The sequence below is a fragment of the Ipomoea nil genome, unplaced genomic scaffold (assembly GCF_001879475.1).
Source record: "Ipomoea nil cultivar Tokyo-kokei standard unplaced genomic scaffold, Asagao_1.1 scaffold2826, whole genome shotgun sequence".
Lineage (NCBI taxonomy): Eukaryota > Viridiplantae > Streptophyta > Magnoliopsida > Solanales > Convolvulaceae > Ipomoea > Ipomoea nil.
In genome coordinates this window covers 1,534,113-1,558,337 of record NW_017619254.1, presented here as the reverse complement: position 1 = coordinate 1,558,337, position 24,225 = coordinate 1,534,113, and the positions used below count along the sequence as shown (strand labels likewise).

General features: G+C 33.5%; 3 protein-coding genes across 5 annotated transcripts; all 3 read right to left on the bottom strand.

Moving 5' to 3' along the window:
• Positions 1 to 9: 9 nt before the first annotated feature.
• LOC109159175 (F-box protein At3g07870-like) lies at positions 10 to 1,376 on the bottom strand. Its single transcript, XM_019307235.1, has one exon. It carries the CDS (start codon positions 1,356 to 1,358, stop codon positions 117 to 119), a length of 1,242 nt encoding a protein of 413 aa, XP_019162780.1. The 5' UTR covers positions 1,359 to 1,376; the 3' UTR covers positions 10 to 116.
• On the bottom strand, positions 1,338 to 8,051 carry LOC109159174 (histidine kinase 2-like). Of its 3 annotated transcripts, XM_019307234.1 has the most exons (15): positions 7,581 to 7,661; positions 7,396 to 7,501; positions 6,633 to 6,827; positions 6,005 to 6,484; positions 5,353 to 5,628; positions 4,922 to 5,091; positions 4,558 to 4,785; positions 4,291 to 4,477; positions 4,069 to 4,120; positions 3,764 to 3,993; positions 3,573 to 3,671; positions 2,769 to 3,424; positions 2,152 to 2,658; positions 1,541 to 1,835; positions 1,352 to 1,434 (listed from the first exon to the last, which is right to left on the bottom strand). In XM_019307234.1, the coding sequence occupies exons 2-14, from the start codon at positions 7,483 to 7,485 to the stop codon at positions 1,586 to 1,588; spliced, it is 3,420 nt and encodes a 1,139-aa protein (XP_019162779.1). In that variant the 5' UTR covers positions 7,486 to 7,501; positions 7,581 to 7,661; the 3' UTR covers positions 1,352 to 1,434; positions 1,541 to 1,585. The 3 variants fall into 3 exon arrangements, with proteins under 3 accessions (XP_019162777.1, XP_019162779.1, XP_019162776.1); XM_019307232.1 differs by having other exon boundaries at positions 1,338 to 1,434; positions 1,545 to 1,835; positions 7,396 to 8,051; XM_019307231.1 differs by having other exon boundaries at positions 7,396 to 8,051.
• Positions 8,052 to 14,448: 6,397 nt separating this feature from the next.
• Positions 14,449 to 15,417, bottom strand: LOC109159176 (hydroxyphenylpyruvate reductase-like). The gene is made up of 2 exons (XM_019307236.1): positions 14,961 to 15,417; positions 14,449 to 14,662 (listed from the first exon to the last, which is right to left on the bottom strand). Exons 1-2 carry the CDS (start codon positions 15,360 to 15,362, stop codon positions 14,477 to 14,479), a joined length of 588 nt encoding a protein of 195 aa, XP_019162781.1. The 5' UTR covers positions 15,363 to 15,417; the 3' UTR covers positions 14,449 to 14,476.
• Positions 15,418 to 24,225: the final 8,808 nt, after the last annotated feature.

Below are 24,225 nucleotides of genomic sequence, written 5' to 3'. Positions count from 1 at the left end.
CAAAAAAAATCTATATTACAAAAATTGTCAAGGGCAACTAAGTAATTTTACACAAAATTCTCCATTTCCTAAGAACAAATTGCCGCATAGTATGATAGATTTTGTCTGTGATCTAATTAAATAGCAATATCAATCCAATTAAGGCTAGCAAGATGAACAATTGTGAGAAAGATATTAGGCAGCCCAGGAAAGTCTAGATGCCTAAACACACCACTCTGAGGATTATATGCAATCAGGCCAACACCTTTGCACTGTATCAGCAACTCACCATTTTTCATAAGGCACAGAACTCTCACTACTGGGATGCATAAAACATCTTTCCACAGCTTATATGGTAGCTTTGGATAGCTAAATCTGGGCATTAGTGAAGACTCAATTGTGAACTGTTTCACCCAGGACTCTTTCCTCTCATATTCTTTCATGACCCAAATCTTGAAACACCTATTATTGAATGTCACACCAGAAAGACAACCTTGTAGAACCATAAGGCTGATGATCTCACCAAAATAAGGTTTTGGGATGTCCTGAAACCGCTCCTCGGCTAGATCAAAGGATGCAATGCTCCCGTCGAGATAATACCCAGCGTTTCTTCTTAACCAGTGCAGCCTTCCATTCACCAGCACTCCGGTTGACCCGAACTCCAGCCAGTAAGGGGCTTCTCCAATGCTTCTCCAATTGGTGCTGTCAAGGCTGAGCACTTGAACATCTGATTGGTTGAAGCAGTGAGTCCCGACCCTACCAGAAGGCCGGTAGTACCTCGGGTCGGTGGCATAGTAGACAATCTTGACCACCTTGTACTGCTTAGAAATCGAGTGAAATCCGAATCCAGAAACCACCCTTTGTTCCCGGTGCTGAAATGTAATGGATTTTGGCAGTTCTTTGTGGTTCCCAGTAAAAGGATTATATATGAACAGAGAAGAGTGGAACAAAGAATCAGATAGACATAACAGGCCAGCACATGATCCTACCACATTAAAGTCTGACATAGATGCTGCAAAAGGGGGATCGATTCTTCTGACTACTTGTTCATCATCATCATCATGACCGGACAACAAAACAAAGTAAAGCCAGTTTCTGATGGGATAGTTGCAGTGAAATATGAGGCATGGATTGTCGTTTGATGTTCGAGACAGGTGCAAATGAACAAGCTGATGATCATGAGACAAGTTGTGCCAGGATTTGCAGACTGACCTGAATCGCATCAGAGATGTAATGGGAAGCCTGGAAATTATGTCAAGGGAAACTTCTCGGGGTAGAGAAGCCATATCATCTCTCGGGTGATTCTCACCGGACCTGCACTTCTGCTTCTTGGATTGACTTTCTTTACTGTAGTCCATAGACAGAAAATAAGCAGACATTAACAAGGAACAAGGGATGATAATTAATGAAGGTGCTGGAAACTACAATGAAAATGTTGTCTGGGTCTTTCCAAACCTGCCAAAAATAATCAATTCATTACATTACAGGACAGAATAAAAGACAACAATTCACATTGATTGATTAATCTGCTCAATAAATAAATGTGCATTGATAGAACGACCTACTGAGAAGTGAGAACAGCCAAATGTCAATCGAAATGACCAAATCAACCAGACTCAAAGAACCGTGCCACTGCTGAATAAAGTTGCCATTCATCAAACGGCTTTGAAATGTAATCATCCATCCCGCATTGCAAGCACTTCTCGTTTGTTGCTTGAATAACATCTGCTGTCGTTGCTAATATTGGTGTGTGCCAATGACACACTTTTCCGTTCATTTCAATCAACACCTCTCCTGAATTCATATTCTCATTATATTTTCTTTCTAGACAGCGGATCTGTCGAGTAGCCTCAAACCTACAAAAGGAATAACATCAAGAACAAAAATCTATGTTCAAGAAAGAAACTATAACAAAAATCTATAGTTCAAGAGAATTGAAGCATGCTCCATCTCAACTAAAAGCCTAAGCTAATAGTTGGATTGCACATCAATGGCTACGCCCCCCCTCACGTGTGCGGTGGGTTCCAAGCAACACGTGGACCGTAGTCGCTCCAGCTCTGATACCAAATTGAAGCATGTGCTCCATCTCAACTAAAAGCATAAGCTAATAGTTGGATTGCACATCAATGGCTATATGCTCAACAAAGAGAGTGTTTATATATAGTAGAATACCCATCCATTTCTGGCATTTGGAGGTCCATGAAGCAAGCATCAAACTTGTGAGGTGGTTTAAGTAGTGCCAATGCCGCCTTCCCACTATCTACACAGCTCACAATTGCACCATACTTCCTTATGGCCCCTTCTGCTACTCTTCTATTCACAACATTATCGTCCACCACCAGAATCCTTTTGTCTTTCAGCAGACTTCCAAGAGATGATGGTTTCCTACGTGTTATATGCCGCTTATTCATAAAGCCCGTGGCTTCCTGAATGCATGAAACTAATGCACTCAAGCGAAGAGGCTTTATTAATACGCTATCTACAAGCCCAGCCGATCTAAGCTCGTTGCGATTGGTGGCACTCATGTTTGTTGCCAACAGAACAAATTTTGGAATGACTCCAGAAACTACGTTGGAGCTGTTGGCTCTCAGCTCTTTCAGAATCTTGGAGAGTGTAATAGAAGTCTCATCATCCCAATTATCTTTATCGATGAAAATCAGAGCTAAATGCTCCAATGGACTGCAGAAATAGAATAATAAAGAATCATTCATAAGATTTGTGCATGCAATTTTCCCTTCATTAAGATGTATAATCCTGAAACATATGACTATAACAAAAGAATATGTTACCTTGCTTCTAAACGAGTAGACAGATGTGAGCAAGAACAATCCATTTTGGAAATTATCTTCACGTTTAATCCCAATCTTTGAAGATGGTATCGAGTGACCTCTGCTCTAATGCTTTTATCATCTATGACCAATGCTCTTAACCCCCGAAGTTCTGAAACAGCTGGATCATACCGTTGCCTCTTGCTTTCTAGCAAACCTTCTTCCGCTCTGGCAAAGGCTGCTGTGAAAGAAAAAGTACTGCCAGTGCCAGGTTCACTGAAGAATCCAATTTCCCCGCCCATAAGCTCAACCAAACGTTTACTAATGCTTAGTCCTATTCCCGTCCCACCATATGTACGAGACGTTGAACTATCCGCTTGCATAAATGGCATGAAGATACGACCCTGTGCTTCAAGAGGAATCCCAACACCAGCATCTTCAACAGTCACTAACAACTTGATATTTTCAGTTTTTTCCTCACCGAGCTTCTTAAAGTTCTGCCAACTTCGCCATCTGTCAACTATGGGGAACCCACTCAATGTATTGAAACACGTGTTTGGCCGGTCTTGAACAAGGGTTAAGCTTTGTCTCAGGACTTCATCCTTCACATCATTTGGGCTCTTCACTTCATCTGCTAAATGCACTGAAACAAACACATGCCCCTTTTCCTTTGTGAACTGCAATACGTACAAGAGTAAATAAGCACTAGTGCCCACAAATATAAAATAGAGTAGCCCTTTAAAGGTATACTTTTGGCAATAGATCTACATAGTACCACAAGTTTCATCTTTTATTCCCATTAATAGTTTGATGAAAGTGACCAACCTTGATTGAGTTTCCAACAAGATTGGTAATTATTTGCCTGAACCTTCCTGGATCTCCAATAACGACTTCTGGGACCTGATCAGAGACATAAACGGCCAACTTCTCTCCACCAAAAAAATTATAAAAACCATGGTAAGAATGGGCATTTCAACTACCTGGAATAATGTATCAGAAGCAAGTTCGTTTAGTACCTCAATCCGTTTTTCATGAGATCTTCCGGAGCAGAGTGATAAAACTTTATCAAGTACAGCTCGTAGGTCAAAAGCTACAGCCTCCAATTCTAGCCTGCCTGATTCAATCTTAGCCTGATCCAACACCTCGTTGATTAGTGATATCAGATCTTTCCCACTAGCATGGGCAGTCTGTGCGTATTCCAGTTGTGTAGCATCGAGATTTGTATCCATGAGCATCTGAAGCATGCCTGATAGAAGCGGAGCATGTTATATCAGTTTACTATCAATGCAGTAAGAGCTGCACCCATAAAATCTTATAATACCTAAAACACCATTCATTGGGGTCCTGATTTCATGAGAAACTGTTGCAAGAAACTGCAGATAACCGTTTAGGAGGTTAAAAAGGATGATACAAATACGAAAAATCTAACATTAGGAATAAACAATATATGGGTAAAGGAGAAGGTAAAGGAAGTTGAAAGCTTCTCAATTAAATTAGAAGAGATGTCAGAGTGGAAGCGGAATATCACACTACCAATCCGAACCTGAGATTTTGCAATATCTGCAGCCTCAGCACGATGTTTGAGATCCATCATCTTCTGATAATCACGCTCAAATTTTGCAATCCGATTTATGGCTGCATGGAAAATATGACCAAGGAGCAAAGTGATTACGAGGACTCCAATGGATGCTGCTATTGCTGTCCAGGGTGGAGGACGTTTCTGCTTAAACCTGTGAGCAAGGCAGGAATTAAATTTAACGGATTCATGGATACAGCTGTTTTATACATCCAAACGCTAGACCAATCTTACCTGCAATGCATCTCGTGCCTCCTAGCTGGATCTCCAAAATCAAGATTGCTAACATGAACTAATTCTCTATCAGTCTCATCCAAATCAGCTTCTTCCATTCCATACATTCTAATCGGAGCAGATGCATTCGTTGTATCGTAAACATTTACAACAATGGTGTGCTTGCTTGCTAGCTGGTGGAGAAGCTTTTCAACTAATGAGGGGAAATCATAAGCACCACCAAAATACCTTTTATCAAAGATGACAACAGCAAAAAAAAAAAAAAAAAAAAAAAAAAAAAAAAGAGGAGAAATTTAGTCAAAGAAGGTGAAAACATAATGCAAGCTAAATTACTTCATCTAAGAAATCCAAGCAGATGATCTACCCAAGAGTAGCATTAATACGATGCTCTGGTGTAGCATCAGGAGGAAGATCAGTGTTATACACTGCAAAAGTAAGTATAACCCCGACATTATTGGACTTCAATAACTTAAAAGGTGATGTCAAGACTCCTTTTCCAGAAGCTCTTGCCCTCAATATGTTTTCACGGTCTTCCTGTAAAGCAGAAACAGCAGTAACTGTAAGCTAAGACCAGTAATAAGCCTCAAGATCTAAGTTTTTCAATAATTCATGGAAAGAGAGAGGGAAGGTGGCCTTTACACAAAGAATAGCTACAAAAGGGTATAAAACTGTGAGCAATTTTGCAAGGATCTAATATCCGATAAACACTAATCGGTCAAAAAGCTACCTCAAACCTACATCCAGTATTATTTTTTTTATCATCATTTTGCAAGGAGGGGAGAAGATAGAGCACACCTTTCCAGACATCATATCAATGGACACGATATGGGAGATTGTTTGCTGAGAAAATATAACAGGTGCATATTCATCTTGAATTGGAGCAGGATCCAAGTTCCCAGATATATACTCTTGGGCCAAACTTTGATCCTCGGATTCCATTTTCTTTATGGTCCATCCTTGCCGCTTCTCAAAATTTTCCCTTTCTGAGTGGCAAAGTTTTATAGCATAGGCAACCCCACTGGTAAGTGGCCTCTCAAAAGCTGTTCTGTCAGCATATTCTTCAAAAGTTTTCTGCAACTTGTAATGAAATACTATCAGAGTTGCCACAGAAACTCCCTCCCTCCCTCGTTTTAAGGTTTTGGGGGGAAGCGAGGGGGCGGAGGGGATTAGATGGGGTGGGAGGATCAGATTGCATTTGAACTTTTGACAGAAACAGACTATACAATTGAAGCATGTGCTCCATCTCAATTAAAAGCCTAAGCTGATAGTTGGATTGCATATTAATGGCACCCCCTCACGTGAGGGCTGACTCTGATACCAAATTAAAGCATGTGCTCCATCTCAACTAAAAGCCTAAGCTGATAGTTGGATTGCACATTAATGGTTATATGCTCAACATATACCAATTGATTGAAATAAACCCAGAAATGAAAAAACCCAACATAACCTGATCTATAGCTGAAGGTTGCTTTCCATGGTGAAACGTTGAGACTAGAAAAGCCAATGCATGAACGTGGTTCAAGCTGACATTAAATTGATCCTGTAGCATTCGGGCTCTTTCATCACACATGCTTGCTATTGTTTCTTTTCTCCTCACTGTGAATTCTTCATTCAGGTGTGAGAATAACCAGATGGATCCCATTACTCCAATTGAGACAAAAATAACAAGAAGTTTTTCCCACCACTTCCGAGCAATTCTTGAGGATGCCTGAGCTTGTTGCTGCTGCAAGTGTTGAAGTAGCTGAGGTTGTTGAGGCAATTCTTGCTGCTGAACTTGTTTCTGCCGGTCATTTCCCCCAGATTCTCCACATAACCACCATACTTTCCAGCTGATAGCAATCCCAAGAAGGATCCACCAGCATACTTTTGTGAAATAGAAGGCTGCATCCTTGCACTGATCTCCAAGTGCCCTCACTTGAACCGGTTCCTGATTTAAGAATTTGTTGATAATCTTTTTAATTTAAGATCTGTAAAGAGGTTAGTTTTCACAGAAATAACCAACCAAAATGACACAGATGATTCTTTCATGGAGGATGATACCAGAACGGGCCTTATCCATCCAAAAAGAACTCTACCTTTTCACAGAACTGGTGATCTGATGAAGTTGCCAACGATGCACAATGTGAAATTGGTAAAGGTATCTGTTGCACTACAATGTCAAGGTTCGTAAGAGTGTTTTCATCTGGAACAGGACACTGGCCATTTGCTTCTAATTTCTCGATTGCCAGTTCATATTGCTTCTGGTACACAACATTCTTTGCACTTAGCACCTTAACAACACAAATGACAGTGTTATTTCATGTCTGGGACTTCTGCTACACTTTAATAATGAAATATTGCAGTTGAATTAACAAGAATAACTGAATAAGTACATTATGCTGAGATTTGACGTTCCAAAAATTGATAAAAGCATAATCACAAAATCAATAGAAGCTTCATAACTCCAATACTTAATCTTGGAATTTAGCAATTATTTTATTGGTGGCCCTGCATCTCCATGTCACAATGTATCACTAACTATCTAATTTCAAATTTCCAGTACGATCGCATATTACAGCATCTCATTACATGAACTGAATGCCTAAAATTAAAAGTCATGGATCTATTAGTCCATAATTTCATTACATGAAGAGTAAATCCGGGAAGATAATACGAAGGAACATATTCCTACTCTGAATATCTACTAAAGTTTATGAAAGAGGTTTCAGAAAAGTATTATCTTACCATGTTTCCCTCAAAATTTTAAACAAAAGGTTCCTTGTCAAATAAATTAAAAGGGAAAAGCGTATTGATATGTGGAAATATATTGGGTCTAGAATATGGAATGAAACAGCTCACCTGAATGTGTTCCTTGCTCACATTAAAATGTTCAAGCAAAAGGTTAGTACTATCTTCATCCAAGTCCGGAGCTTCTACCTTCCTCCTCATAAGCCCATTATTCAAACTAATCAGCAACACAATTAATCCAATGGCAACAAATATGAGACACAAAATCAAATATTTTCTCCTCCATCTCCACCCACCACTTAGTAACTTCCTCAGCCTGAAATTGGAAGAGAGGCTTCCCTTCATGCCAAGGTTTTTGCAGTTCCAAGACATCTTCTTTAAAGCCCACCTACATATTTTCAGAAAAGGCCTTAAAAAACTGAAACCTAACTCGTTCAAAGCAGAGAAGTTCATCAAGAAATCAGTAAGTTATTCTCCAAAAGTTTGTCTCAAATTCACTCAATTCTTCAGTAGACCAATTTCAAAACTTCAATAAAAAAAAAAAGGTGAAATCTTGATTCCAATTTTGCAGGCTCTCCTGTAAATAAACCCACAAGGGATGGCTGGACCACAAAGGCGAATAAACAAATGCCAAGTACACAATCACATTGATTCTTGAGCAAACAAAGCACCGATTAGTGACTTCAACAAGAGCATGGGCCACAGCAAGCACAAAAAATCGCTGCTCCTGGTGTTGTCTATTCTCACCAACTGATCCCATCAAAGCTTTACCCATGTAAAGCACACAGGAAGTCAGGATAGTTGTGATAAACACAAGTTGATTGAACACCAGATGTGATTGGTTGGAATCATAGAACAGAACATAACAGGAAAAGAAGCCCATTTATTTCCAACACTAAGAGCGACTCTGTAGATAGCAGCAAAGCAAAAGAAAGGAGGAGCATAAAGATCAAAGCTTTTCTCAAGAATATCTAATCTCCATTAACCCACCCAAGTGGTTTCACCACAAACTAATCAGAATCGTTGAACAGAATGTGGGGATAAAAGAGGTACCTGTCTTTTCCCCCTTAACCACTAGTCCACTACCCCACCCACCCCCCACCTCCAGGATGATGAGGAGTTTATGCTGCCATTATCTCATAATTTAGTGGAAAAGCTTGAAAAAGGCCAACAGGCAACAGAACACATTGAAATTGAAGCATTAGCAGTACTACTAGCTCAGTGGAATTCAAATATTTGATGTACCATATAACCTTCAAACATTAAAAAACAAAAATGAACAAAAAACTCTTTGATTAAATCCATAAATGCAAAATATAGATTACAGTGTATTAAGTATTTATATTGAGTATGGAGTTTATTATGAAATAATTGACTCAAATTGTACAATTACTTTTCACTTCATCAAAAAAAGACAGAAAAAAAAAAAAATCAATCTGTACTGGGAAATTCCATGAAGATAAAGTCATAAAGATTCATATTCTGCAATAGTTTTGCTTTTTCTCCCACTCACCGGGGTTTAGGGTTTGTTCTGCAAATCAGTACGCCGCATGTCCATTTCCTCTGAAAATTATTATTTTATTTTTCCCGCACTAATATGAAGGAGCACTGGAACTGTTGGAGTCACCCTAATAAAACAACCAACGGAAATGTCTCCGTCACCGTCACCGACGTCGTTCCAGTAGACGGCGTCCTCAACTACGTGTATGCATGCATTGCTTTCTTGTGTATGTGTCTGTATATCACATTCATGGAACTGTAGACGTATTAAGATTTCTGAAATGGTAATTGACGAAAAATTTAGTAAAGTAATGGCAAAGTTGACTGTTGGGTGAAGGGGACGCGGCACATCGGAGATGAATGGCCGTGTTGTGGCAGCTGGCAACCCCGCCTACTTCGACTTTCCTCTTGGTAACTATAAGGAGACTAAATTAATTTACTTTCCTGTTATATTTTATATTACAAAACAAGATTTATTAATGTACATTCTCGAATAGTAGTTTTGAGGTATTAAAAAATAAGATTTATTTTAATGTACATTTTTGGATAGTAATTTTGAATTTCTTCGTTACCCAAGTTATACCTTAGACCTCCAATTGTGGGAAGAATATATAAATGTTTATACCTGTATGGACAGTTCAATTGGTCACAGAGGTGAAACTTTAGAAGAATGATCAGGGATCAGGTTTCCCCCGCGACAATATAGGAGCAAATTCCCAATGGGTGTGGGGGCCCTTAGAGATGGAGTTCTTCCTTTTAGAATAATATATAAATGTTCATTTTTAGTATATTAAAAAGTTATTTTTGTTTTCAAAAGAAAAAAAAAAAAGAGTTATTTTTTTAATGTATTTAAAATTTAGTTTTTTGTTAGTAGAATCTTTTTAAAAGGAATAAGGGTCAAATAGACTATGGAACTACACACTAAAATGCAATTAAGTCATTGAACTCAAAAAACATGCAATTAGATCCCTAAATCAACCAAAAACAAGCAATTATCCAATTTGCAGATTTTTCAGTTTTCTAACCGGTTATCCTAAATTTAAAATATTTTTTAAAAAATAATTATTTAAAATTTAAAAAAAATGTCTTCTTATTCTTCGTCTCCATGGCCGGAGACGGAGAAACTTCTTTGTTTCCATCACGGAGACGTTTTTTTTTTTTTATTTATTTAAATTTAAATTTTAAATAATTAATTTTAAATAATTATTTTTAAAAAATCTTTTAAATTTGAGATGACATGATAGAAACTTGAAAAACTTGTAAATTGGACTAATTGCATGAAATTGGTTAGTTTAGGTACCCAGTTGCATGTTTTTTAAGTTCAATAGTCTAGTTGCGTTTTGGTGTGTAGTACGATGACTTATTTGACCCTTGTCCCTTTTAAAAAGTATGAATATGTTTTACTTATATATATATATATATATATATATATATACACACACACAATATAATAATTATGTTTGACGTGTATCATTTGAGATATTTGTTTAGCTTAATTTGTGGAGTTAATGTTATGCATTTATAAAAACAGCTCATGATGTTCAATACAATAACCATTGAACAGTTCATGGTGTTCAATAGTATTAATAATGAATTCATGAAAATATTGAGACAAACTATTGGACATTTGTATTATTTAAGTCGACCGGATGAAAAATTTTAGGCCTATTTGTCAACTAAGTTTATAAATTTTAATCGTATAAATTGTATAAATCGAAATCAATCATAAATAATATTAGAAAAAAAAAATAATTTATCCAACTCATTTAATCAATTATACTATATAATATTTGTTGTTATAATATATATATAATTATATATTGATCTAAATATTCTTAAAATATTATAACAAATCTATTTTATACCACGCATGGATTGAAAATACTAGTTTTTAATTAAAAAACAAACCTTAAGTTGTATTGGGTCGTATCATTCAGCCAGGAACCACATCAAGCCATCAACAACAGTAAAGAAATCATAGCCCACACAACTTCAATTTGTACACACACAAAATATCAGTCCAAGATTGAAGAGCGCTTTTGAAAGGCCTCTTTCCAACCAAGTCACCTTACCAAGTGTGATGGACAATCTTTATACGTGAACCATGGTCCACAATGCACTGTGAATTCTAGTTATGTATGACGTCGTTTTCAAATGTCAATTTATTTAATTTTGACAGCGATTGCTTGATTGTCGAATTTATGTTGCGGTTGTTATTACTATAAAGCATGTATATGTGTTTTGTGGTGTGAATTTTTATATCTTTTGTTATGAAATTTTGTATATTAAGATTTAAGAATATGAATTTTGTATCTGGAACATATTATTAGTAGTTGTGTAACACACAACATATTGTGTGTTTTATGTTCTAAATTTATGTCTTAATTAAGTTGTGAAATTTCGCGTCTATAGAACATATATTATTTACCTAAATTAGATTTGTGAATAAGTAAATATATAACATGTGTATATGTCTTGTGTTGAGAGTTTTTGTGTCTTGTGTTATTAAATTATGTACCTTAAGAATATGAACTCTGTAGTTGGAATAGATTAGTAGTTGTGTAACAAGTTGCTTTATTTATTTTTGTTTAACTAATAAACAAAACGATAAGAGATATTTGCATCATTAGAACTACACCTGGCAATTATGGACACGACCCGTTAACACGACACGAAATCGGACACGAAAATAACGGGTTAGTGTTTAGCCTTAACATGTCCCGAGTCGTTAACGGGTTGACCTGTTAAGGACCCGTTATGTTTCGTGTCTTAACGGGTCAACCTGTTAAACCTATTAAGAACCCGTTTAACCCGTTAATATTATCGTGTTAACCCGTTTACACGAACCCGTTTAGAACCCGCTAAGAACCATTGTCATGAATGAGATTACAAAAGATATTATGAACATGAGTACATGACTAAGGATGAATTTATTACATTAGGCTAAAATCCTACACCAATTATTGATGTTCAACAATATGAAGTTTGAATTTTTATTGTGTTCAATTTTATTCTAAAACTAGCATGAACTTCTTTAATTATGATTTTTGGATGTTATTTTATCATTTTATAAATGTTATAAATTGAATATTTTTTTAGTTTGTTTGATGGATTGAATTGTAGGTTTTATTTCTTTTATATATAACTTAACTTTAAATTTTAATTTTATTTTAATATATTAATAGGTTTAGTGTTTTAAACGTGTTTCGTGTCATATCGTGTCGACAGGACCCGAAACCTATTAACAAAATGTACCTATCGTGTCAACCCGTTTAACCCGTTAACAAATCGTGTTCGTGTACGTGTTATAAATTTGAACCCGTTAACCTTATCGTGTCATGTTCGTGTTTAGCCTTATCGTGTTCGTGTCATAATCGTGTCGACCCATTAACGAACCCATATACACGAATTGCCAGGTCTAATTAGAACAATACAATTGTTTAGCTAATGATTGATGTATTTCCTTATATGTAAAATAATTTCCATAATTTCACGATTAAGATATAAAATTATTCTTATTATTTAGATCATATATTTTTTTATATTATATTAATATCGGTATCTTTCAAGATAAAATTAATCTAATTTAATTCCAATTGATTCTATCTTAATTACCTCATGAGAAAATTATATATTGTCCTTCATTTACACCAAACCATCCCCTTCTCACTTCACCCCATTCCAATCAACATGAGTTTTCCCTACACAAAAATAGCTTTTTATTTACTCACAACCTTATGCTTTGTTGTAATACAAGTGCAAACAGGGATTTTTGATGGTCCAAGAAAGGTTGTCCGAATCTATGATTTTATCCAACAAGCTAAGCAACCCTATCCAACCTCCATCTCTGTTGTATACACATTGTCAGTCTACAGATGATGATCTTAAGATTGTGCACTTAGTCGAATATCAAAATATGGAGTTTCATTTCGTGTTAACTTTAAGGAAACTACTCGATTTTTGTGTGATTTTACGTGGAGAAATCGTGTCCAAAACTTTGAAGTATTCAATGCGAAGAATCATGATTGTTTTTTTTGGTAGAGAAAGAGGAGCTATAAAAGCTCCAGAAAAGATTAGGAGAGAAGAATCATGATTGTGATGATGAAAGATATTGCAATTGGCAAGTGAAGACTGATGGTTTCTACTTTGCCAAAGGAGAATTTCCTATGAATTCTGATTTTTCATAGAAGTTTGATTGGAATCAATATGGGTAAGTGAGTACGATTCATTATATCTTTTAAAAAAATGTATTTAAAGTTTAAGAAGTTTGTGTACATTTATAGAATAAATAAATTTATATAGGGAAAATTGATTATATTAGTTGGTCTTCCAAAATTTTGGAAGTCCGATATGTTAATTTCTTATTATATGTAATTATTTAGATTATTGCATCAATAAAGTCTAATTCAGTTAAATTGATTTTAATTTGTTACTATTGTCAATTCAAATATGTATAAAATATAATTTTTGCATAAAAAATATTGTATATTATATATTCAAAATATCCGTGACAAGTTATTGTATTAAATTGACAAATGAGTGTAAAATAAAATTTATAATTCGATCAATTCTTCTAGTTACACAATCAACTTGTAATTCTACACAAATTGAATAGTAATGATAATGCTCATAAAATAAATTAAATTATCATCCTTTCTCCCTCCCATTAATAAAATAATATAAATAAAATAATTCGCCGAATGAATGGAACATAATTCTCATATTAGAATGTCACAAATTCAGTTATTGCCAACGTAACACCATCTCAATTGAGCTCGCAGCCTATAATTTTTTTAGTACACCCTCCATTCATTTTATGTGTCGGATTCGATTAATGAGACTTGACTGAAATTTTTTACAATTTAATTTTTTTATAATATTAAGGTTAGAAATAGTATGTAAAATTTATATATTTAGAAAATAGATTAAAAGTACTATTAAACAAGTAAAAAAAAATAAAATTAAAAGAAAATGCTAATAGAAATAAATAAAGAAGAAAAAATTAGTTTAAATAATGAATAATAAGACATATAAAATAAGAAAGAATGAAGTATAATTTATGAATCATTATATAAGATGGAGTAACACTCGATTAGTAACTGTCAATTTTATTTCGTAAAAGATATAAATGTTAAGAGAAAATTAGTTCATTTTATTAGGATATAATATAAATAAATGAAATTATTTATGGAGAATAAAGAATAATGTTAGTCAAACTCAATAAATATGGGAATTAATTTATAAGAAGCAAACTCACTAAATGGGTCCCCACGTGCGATCAGAAAGAATGAATTCTTGGATCATGTGCAAATAAAAATTGCATGGGTCAAATCAAAGGAAACATGAAGCGGCTGAAACATCTTTGGCGTCGGTGGACAGGCTAACAGCGAAACAACATAGGAAGCAAACCAATGTCTCCTTATATGGTAATCTCGTGCTTTGCGACACTCTCATTTCTCAATTGCCTCCTAACACTATGAGGTTGCCCGCCCAAATTTTAGTAGGGTAAATTCTAACTTTTTTTTCAAGTTAATTCCATCAACGGTCCTCTGACTATTGCGATTTTCCAAAATTAATCCTCGACTTTTAATTTGGACGAAAAAGACACTTGACTTTCGAATTTGTTTCAGCAATAGTCCTTCCGTTATCCATCCGTCTCTTAACCGTTAGTTTAGGGGCCTAAATAGTCTTTTCATCTGCTTGCTCTCTTCTCCCTCATTTTCGTCCGTATATGTGACGCAGAGAAGCAATAGGAAGAACTCCATTGTTTCTCTGATCTGGCATGATAGCAGATTGAACAATCAAAAGCCTTTGCTCTCTTGGCAACTGCTAAACTAATTCTTCGAAGCCCTATAATTCCAACAGTTTTGCCACTAAACTACAAAGTATGGTGGCAACAAATAAGGTTAGAATGAATATGAAACTATCCATCCTTAAATGAATACAAGCTCGATACTTTTAAACAAACTTCTAACATTCTTTCGTAAAATTCTAGTCCTGAATGTAGATTATTTCAGAGTATTTCACCAAGCACTTAGAAGGCATATAGGGGGGAAATAAAGCAGAGATGACCAAAATTAAACTATTTTAACCAGCACAGTTTTGTTCTCTGTAGCTAAAAATTCGATTTTTGTACCTTGTCTATAGAAAATGACATAAAAAAGAAGCGATTGAACCTTGGTAGTCAACTTGAAGTCACCCGTCTTCCACAACCATGTCCTCACAAATCGATCACACTCGCAAATCCTTCGGAGCACAACTAGTATCAACCCGATTGCCAAGTCGGCGACGTCCTCCGTCAACACGTCGGGGGTATTGGTAACCTGAATTCCCTTCTCCCCGCACTTGGCCAAGTCGATCTTATCCAAGCTAACGCTGAAACTGGAGACTATCTCCAGCTTGGGGAGCGCGTCAATCAGCTTCGCATCAGCCCCGACAGAGGCGTTTTGGGCGACAGCGTGGATCGCGTTGGCGTTCTCCCTAAGGAATTCCTTCTTCTGCGAGAAATTCCATAAGCGGAAGAGCTTGAACTGCTTGTCGAGTTCCTGTTCCAAGTACAGGTTCATCAGAATCGCCATCAGCACTCCAATACTCTCGATTTCTTCTTCCCAGATCCGGAGAGGACTTCAATTGTGTTTAGTTCTTCCTATTGCTTTTCTGCGTCAAATCGAAAATGAGGGAGAAGAGAGCAAGCAGATGAAAAGACTATTTTGGCCCCTAAACTAACGGTGAAGGGACAGATGGATAACGGAAGGACTATTGCTGAAACAACTTCGAAAGTTAAGTGTCTTTTTCGTCCAAATTAAAAGTCAGGGACCAATTTTGGAAAATTGCAATAGTCAGAGGACCATTACTGGAATTAACTCCTTTTTTTTTCATAACTTTGTTACAATAGTATCTGTTCATAATTACTTTTTCAACCTACTGAAGCACAAAGAGTCAATACTGCCACCCACTAATAATCCCAATGTAGTTATAATACCTTGCAATTGACCTAATAGCCCAAATAATAAGTTCATTTGTGCTCTACTGAAGAAAAAGGTTGGTGGTGACCAGTTGGTACCACTCGACACTCGCAACTGACGGCGCTTCATGCACCAAATACAATGCACGATGTTTTTTTTTTTTCTTTAAAAGAAAAAAAACTTCTCAAAAATCATACAAATTTATTTTAACTAAAAATTTCTTTAATTCTTTCTTCTATCACCTCTCCATTCCAAATCAGCACATTTACCTCAAATATTAAGGGGGGAAATTCATGAATGGAAAGCTCTCATTGAAATTTGGTTGAATTTGTAATTAAACAAGAGATCATTATATTAGTGGGGGAAGGTAGTACAATGAAAGGAGTTAGGGAAATTGGACCCATGCAATGGCTTTCTAGGGACACTAAAACAAAAGAGGTTTGCAAAATTGTGCATGCACGCGTGCGCAGACAGCTCGACACAACACTACTTACCAATTTAAACTCTTTTCTATCGTCCTATTCTATTGTTTTGTTTCTTCATTACTTTAATAATCCAATAAATAATAGTTTTTTTAATGTTACTGGCTCTATTACATTGTAGCATCTGTTTAAATATATTTTCTCAATCTAATGAAATGAAACACACTCCACTAAGGTTCGATCTCATGACCTACCACATATCACTACATGCTATCTGAGTACAAAATGTTTAGCCAATATAAATAATAGTTAAAATTAGTTATTTACTTATTTAAGTGACAAGAGAAACTTACGGTCATTATCTAAATATATGCAGGTGATAAATCTTGTTCTTATATAATAACTCGTAAATCATATATAAGAGGTGAATTACATTAAAAAATTCCATGTAATAAGTTAGACCCACAGATTGTTGGCAAAAATCATACATATTATTCACTTATTTGTATCATATATGCATTGTTTTTGGGACGGACCGAATATAATTTAATTAATTCAATGGTATGCGCATGCAATTCAATTGATACGTAGGCCCTTTGCAAATGGTAAGCCACTCAATTGGGATGATTTAAAATACTTATCTTTGACCCAATTTGCATGGACATATAATTTTTCTTTCAATGTTTTTGCCCTACATTATTGGAATGTGGGAGATCCTTATCTGTTGCTTTGACTTTCGACTGTTCTATCTTACACTCATACACAGGTCACTGGACCACATCTTATAATTGGTGGCACTGGAATTTTTTTTAAAGATCAGTTTAGTAATAACTCGTCACATATTTCAAAAAATGCGTGTGTTGAATAAAATTCGTTCATGTGCAATAACTTATTACAAATCACACAAAAGAGGTGAACTACATTAAAAAAAAAAAACTATGACCGTGTTTGGTAACATAGTTAGCTTATCAATTAATTTTAACTTATTTGATCACTATTAGCTGTTTGACTTGGTAAATAGTCAATATAAGTGTTTGATTAATTAGCTTTTTGTAACAGTTTATTGCTTTAAAACGCTAAAATTCAAAAAGTTGTTCAAAACAATTATTTTAATTAGCTTTTTGAGAATGTTATTTTTAATGTAGTATTATAATTAGATATGGTCTAATGACACCAAGTTGCTCCCTCATAGGGGAGATTGTGGATTGTGAATTTGAGTCTCAGTGGATGCGATATTGACTCGCTCCAGATACTACATTATAATGGAGTCAGTGTATTCAAAAAAATATTGTGAGGGGGGACAAGGTAAAGACAAATGGGGAACAAAATTATCGGTTTATCTAATTCGTTGTATCTTCATTCCAAAACACACGTTCTCAAAGAGACAAGCTAAGGAATCACAATCAGTGAGTGATTATTGGTGAAATTATGTATTATTAATCATGACCATTATTTTTAATCACCAATAGTCACCATGATTAGCACCTTGGACAATCATCTAGAAGGCATATATGTATGAACTAACCATTAAATTTGAAGTGTATAATTAAATTATGTCGGCCTCTTAACCTCTTTTTTTTTTTTTTTCCTCACCAAAAAAAAAAATGAATAAAATTATAAAATATGATTACATGTATGTTTTTTGGATTTTCAATTTCATATATTAATTAATCAGGTAATATTAACTCTTTAAATTTCAATCAATTCGATTAAATAACTCAAATAGAATTCAATTTTATTAATTTATTCCAATTTTTATTTTTTATTCAATAAATAATCTCGTTAAAATTAAAAAGAAATTATTAGTTCAATTCTAATTAATGTATTATAAAATTAATCAAATAATAACATGTAACACTATATGAGCTTTTCACTCTTTTTTTTTTTTTGAATGGCAAAGGAAACTCACAACCACTATTCAAGAATGTGCACGGGGTAACTCTCATTTCTTTGTAATATTTTGTTGATCACACTAGGAAAACTATGTGTGATGAATTCAACCGAGAGGGTCTTCTGCACCAAGAAAATCATGTGCAGTGAGCTCAACCAATAATATGTTAGCAATAATCAAAGTTATGATCTTTTGATACGATAATCATGTTTCACCATACCCACTCAATCATCTCTTTAAAAACTTCTTCACTTTTTATATAATGTTAACATAATATGCTCTTATTTAGAGTTAATTTCATGAATGGTCTCTTGACTATTGACGCTTATCAATTTTTCATCGACGTTCAATTTGATCATAAATGGTTCATTGACTATTGATATTTAACAATTTCCATCATCGACTTGCAATTTATTTATAAATAATATATTAACTATTGATTTCGTTCCAGATTTGGTACTACATTTATGTATCTATTTTTTTTTTTAAAAAATTAAATTTAAGAATAATAATGTAAAAATTGACTTCTTGTTGAAATGGACAAATTGAATTCATAAACATAATACATTTGGGTTATCATTAGTGAGAATGTGAAAAATAAAGTTTTTACATTATTACCGTTAAAGTTAATGTTTACTAAATTGATGGTTAAATTGAAAGTCGAGAATGAAAATTAATAATGTCAATAGTATGTACCATTTATGATTTAATTGAAAGTCGTAAATACAAATTGATAAATATCAATACTCAAGATGTGTTTTTGGAATTGAATTTATTTCAAGAAAAATATAAATCACACATTTTATTTATTTATTTAATAAAAATAAAATATGTGGCAACTTCTTTTTTAATTTATAAAAATGCGGTTATTATTTTCCCGCGTAATAATAACGAAAACAAAAGCGGAATGGGAGGAGCAAAGAAAGGCGAAAGGAATAGATTTGTTGTTGGTGACGTGTAAAAGTTTGAAAAACGAACGGTGGTCTGGCTCCTGACTCCTGAACCGTGTGGGGTCACCATCCTCCGTAAATTCTCATCTTTGCCCCTCCAATAACTTTTGATCAGATCTCACTTTGCCTATCTCAATATAACCAATCCGTCCGGCCGGTTCAGATCGCTAAGTGCTACGTACTATAGAAACGGAAAAAGGAAAATGTGTCCCCGTAGACTTAGCTCAATGGTTCAGTTGGTAGTATTTGAAAGAAAAGAAAAAAGAAAATGTGATATTTTATTTCATCAAATTTTAATTTGTGTGTGGTTATTTAAATAGTTTATTTCAAATTTTAATTTATTAAAAATTACCACAGAATGATGATATAGTGATTTTCATATGGACTTTTATCATGATTCATAATATTAAATAACAATTACCAAAGAATCATTAAAAATAAAAACACGATATTCAAACTTTAAAATAATTTTAAAACTAAACATTCTAATTATATTGTTTATATTTTTATTAACATCTTAACACAATTCAATTAATTTACCAACTTTTGGATTATAGCTGCACATTAGTGCCATACTACAAAGCTCAATTACAATCAGAAATTTGAAATAGTGATTGAAATTTCTATTTCAAAATCTCATGCTGTTAACATTCAAGCAAACGACCAAAAAAGGGAAGAAGAAAAAAAAAAAAAAAAAAAAAAAAAAGGAAGAGAAAACCCTTAAATAAATCTCATTGCTTCATCAGATTCATCACCCTAAGAGTTGTTCATCGAAGATTGGAGAAGACAAAAACATATTAAAAAGAATAATTGTGAAGCGTTGACAGCAAAAATGTAAAGAATTGAAGAACTAGCTAGCCTATTGGGTTTTAATTTCATTTTTCAGATATTCAATTGTTGACTTGTGATTTAAATATAAAAATAAAAAAAAATTAATTTAATTTTTGGTTCTAGATTTATAGGTGTCACCTCCATCATTTTTAGTCTTTTTTTTTTTTTTTTCAAAGCTTAGTCTTAGTATTATTGTGACCTGACAAATTTGTTGTCCCCCGTCAACTTAAATATAAGTGAATTTCAGTCTATTCAGTTCATTCTTTTTCCTTTTTTGTCATAGTCCTAAATTTATATGTGTCAATTCTTTTCTCTTTTTTTTTAATTTTTTGTTTTTTTTTTAATTTTTACCAAAGATTGATGTTTTGAAAAAAAAAAAGGAACAAAAGTGAACTAATACCTATAAATCTATAACAAAAAATGGAATTAACTCAAATAAAAAACTTTGAGCAAACAACAAACACATTTATAAACTGTCAATTAATTAGGAAAAGACTCCAAATTTTTCTGAATATTTTGATTATTTAAAAAATAATAATAATAAACACATGAAACCATTTCAAAACAAAATTCGAAAATGATTTTTATTTTATTTTTTGAAACAGTGAAAATGTGGAATACTACCCTCTCAATGTGTTCGTGCATCATTCTTCTCAAAAGGTTGAAGCATCTGGGAGGACTAGACTTTGCTTACTGCGCACAAAGAATGGAATCCCCCTCAATTTGAGAGATTGCTCTCAATAGATCACTGGTGGGACTCAATCCCTTATCATTCTTTCCAAACTTTGCCACTGTGACCAACTGAGCTGTCAGAACATAGTAAGAGATCATGAGGTACTTACTATTACCCAAAAAAATAATTATGACATTTCTGTAAACAATTATAATTTTATCTATAAAATAATTACCATTTTTTTATATAAATAGTTGTAAATACAATGTCTTTTCGACCATGTAAAATTTTGCCCAAACAGAATATTAATTTAAAGGGAAAATGACACTTTTTCCTCCAGAGTTATATACTTATAGCATTTTTTTCTCCTTAAATTATTGAAGTGACTGTTTTTCTCCCTGAAATGTTAAATGGACATATTTACCCTTAAACTAAATATTTACTTTATTTTTTCCAACAAATTATGACCATAATTTGGTTCAAACTAAACAAACACTATAGCAACCAAACCGAAATATTCCAATTACAATTTAGAATCGAAATTTTATATTTAGAATTTATTAAAATCGTGAACCGGAACGGACGGTTCATGTTCCGAACTGAAAAAATAAAATACATTTATTGTTGAATTTAGACTATTTTAAAATAAAAAATAAAATTTTAAAATAAAGACGGTTCAAAATCGCGAATCAGATCCGGAACCGCCGGTTCACGGTTCAAGATTCAATTTTTTTTATACATAATTTTAATAAATTGACATTTAAATATTGGGTTCTAGATCTGAATTATAACCATAAACTATTAATTCGATTGCTTTAGTATCCGGTTCAATTCGAACCGAACCGTGATCATCCCTACGTATACGCAATAATTTGATGGAGTAATAAAATAAATAAAATGTTTACTTTAAGGGTATAAATGTCAATTTAATATATTAGGGAGAAAATGCACCACTTTTAGAATAATTAAGGGGGCTAATGTGCTTACTTAAATAATTGAGGAGGAAAAAGTGTTATAAGTATATAACTCATGGGTAAAAAGTGCCATTTTTCCTAATTTAAATATAATTTGGTGTTGAAATTAATGGCAAGAAAGTCCTACACATCTTTTAGCATTAACAGACGGAAGAGAGAGTAATTAAAGGGCAATAAGTGAAGTGTACAAACAGGATAGGCAGTGCTTATCAGTATTATTACAAACTTAATTACTGTACTGTTGCCATTAATTAAACAAAGGGCAAAAGTGCATGGGACCACGCATCCAAAGAAGAAGTATACTACGTGGCGTACAAATGTATAATACAGCTGTCCTACGTACAATCCAAAGTTAATAAAGTGTACAATTACAGTTAAACAAATAGGCATTTAGGTGAGCCCACCATAATGTATCTACATTTTTATATTAATACATACTCCGTATCTCTTTATGCGCAATGTACAAATTAACATTAATATCTAATATTAGTACTCAGAGTTAAAATTATAATTATATTAAAATTATTAATTTTATGACTTTTGAATGGTAATCGGCTAACTAACACCACTGATCCGTCAATCGGATTATGCAAAGAATAACAAAATAATAATAATAATAATAAAGTCCAAGAACAAAAGTGGAAAACTTTTTTTATGCGATAATATACAAGAGACAGCTAAATAAGGAAACAAATTTCCCTTTTTATGTGACCACTTGAATTTGTTGCCAACAAGTTTCTTAAAATAACATATTTCTTTCTTAATTCAGAAAATGAAAGTAATTTATTAAGGCCATAAATCTCCCTAAATCATGGCCATTAATCTCTTTGATTATGTAAATCCGTCCCTTTTACCACCTAACCCGAGGGTTCAGTGCCGAGCACTCTCTTTGGGGCTATTAGATCGACTGCTCTAGAGCAGATCGTTTGAGTCTAACATATCGAATCGAATCGGGTCTAAAACTAAAGTCTGTAGTATAAAACGGGTTAGTCCTAGTCTGCCAATTATAGCAAATGGATCGAGTTGGGCTGAGCCTAGACTTTGGACTAGCTCATCCATTTGATACCTCTAGGCATGCACCATATTTGACTATGGACACGATCGACTGTATAACAACTGAGTGTCAAATGAGTTGGCCACACATGGTGTACACAATGCTGTCGAATTACTATTTGACCTGGATCGAACTAGCCTAGTTAATATTTAAATTGGATCCACAAAATGTTGCATTTGCATGAAAAAAAAAATTGCAAAACTAAATCTAGAATATAATGCCACGATACTATATTCTTGAGAATTAAATTCAAATCTGTAGTTTTTCTTTATTAAAAGATGTTTTAATTATCTCTCTATCTCTTTTATTCTTTTTTTTTTCCCTCACTTATTGTCACGTTAATCTTAAAATAACATGTCAATATGTCATATACGTCCATTATGGAACATTCAGAATTTATTTTATTTTACTTTTTATATGCATGGTGGGGTAGAGTTAAATATTTAACAATCATATAATATATATTTCATTCTCATCCTCCTTGATTTGATTTCATGACTTTAATATTAAGGAGAATTTGTCTAAATTAAGAATGACCATTTGGCATTTTTTATTTTATATTACTAATATTTTATTAATTTCATGCCGATTTCAGAACAAACTTTAATGATTACTTTTCTGTATTCATTCTTAATTATATTGCCACGTAATAACTAATTGTTTTTGCAAAAAAAATTAATAATAATTAGTAGTATAAATTTACGATTTTGATCAAGTAAATTAGATTAGAGAATATGAAATGATAATATATTGAGTAAATGAGTACAATGTATATGTAGTTGAAAATTAGTCGGTCTTAAGTGGTCGAATAACTCCAATCAATCTTTTGTAAAAGTTTTGAAACATATAGGCTCTGTATGATAATATAGTTAGTTTATCAATCAATTTTTGTTTATTTAATTACTATTAGCTGTTTTACTTGATTAGCTTTTTGTAACAAATTATTTCTCTAAAATGGTAAAATTCAAAAAGCTGTTCAAAGTAGTTTTTTCAATCAATTTTTTTATAAAATCATTTTGCATGTAATCAGCTATCAGCTAATTTACCAAACAATTTTCTACAATCAGCTAATGATATCAACTAGTCAAACCCACTAACCAAATCAGCTAACAGCTATTTACCAAACACCCCGTAGTAATACCGAGTAAAAAAAATCATTTGAGTATATAAGAAGAGTCCTACTCTAATAAGCTTATTGTTTGGGGAATTAGGTCAATTGCACAGTATTATAAGTCTATTAAAGATTGATTCCTTTGTGTAAACAAATTACTATTTTTAACTTATACATTTATTTATTAAGCTTCATAGGTGCATGCTCATTCATTTTTAGTTTTCTTCATAGAGATGTAATTAATTGGATCCAAGTAGGTAATCTCATGCATGATGTAACTAGATTAAAGTAAGAGTAAATATTCAAAATGGTCCCTCGGCTATAGCTAAATTCACAAATTGGTACTCGACTTTCAATTTCAACCAATTAAGTCCTTAAGGGCAAATTGGTTGGTTGAAATTGGTACGGACTTAATTGGTTGAAATTGAAAGTGGATGATCAATTTGTGAATTTAGCTATAGTCGAGGGACCATTTTGGGTATTTACTAAGTAATTAGCCAAAATGGCATTTCTGTATTTCCGGCCAACTTGAAGGGCATTTTCTATAACCAATCCCTTTTTATAATTAAT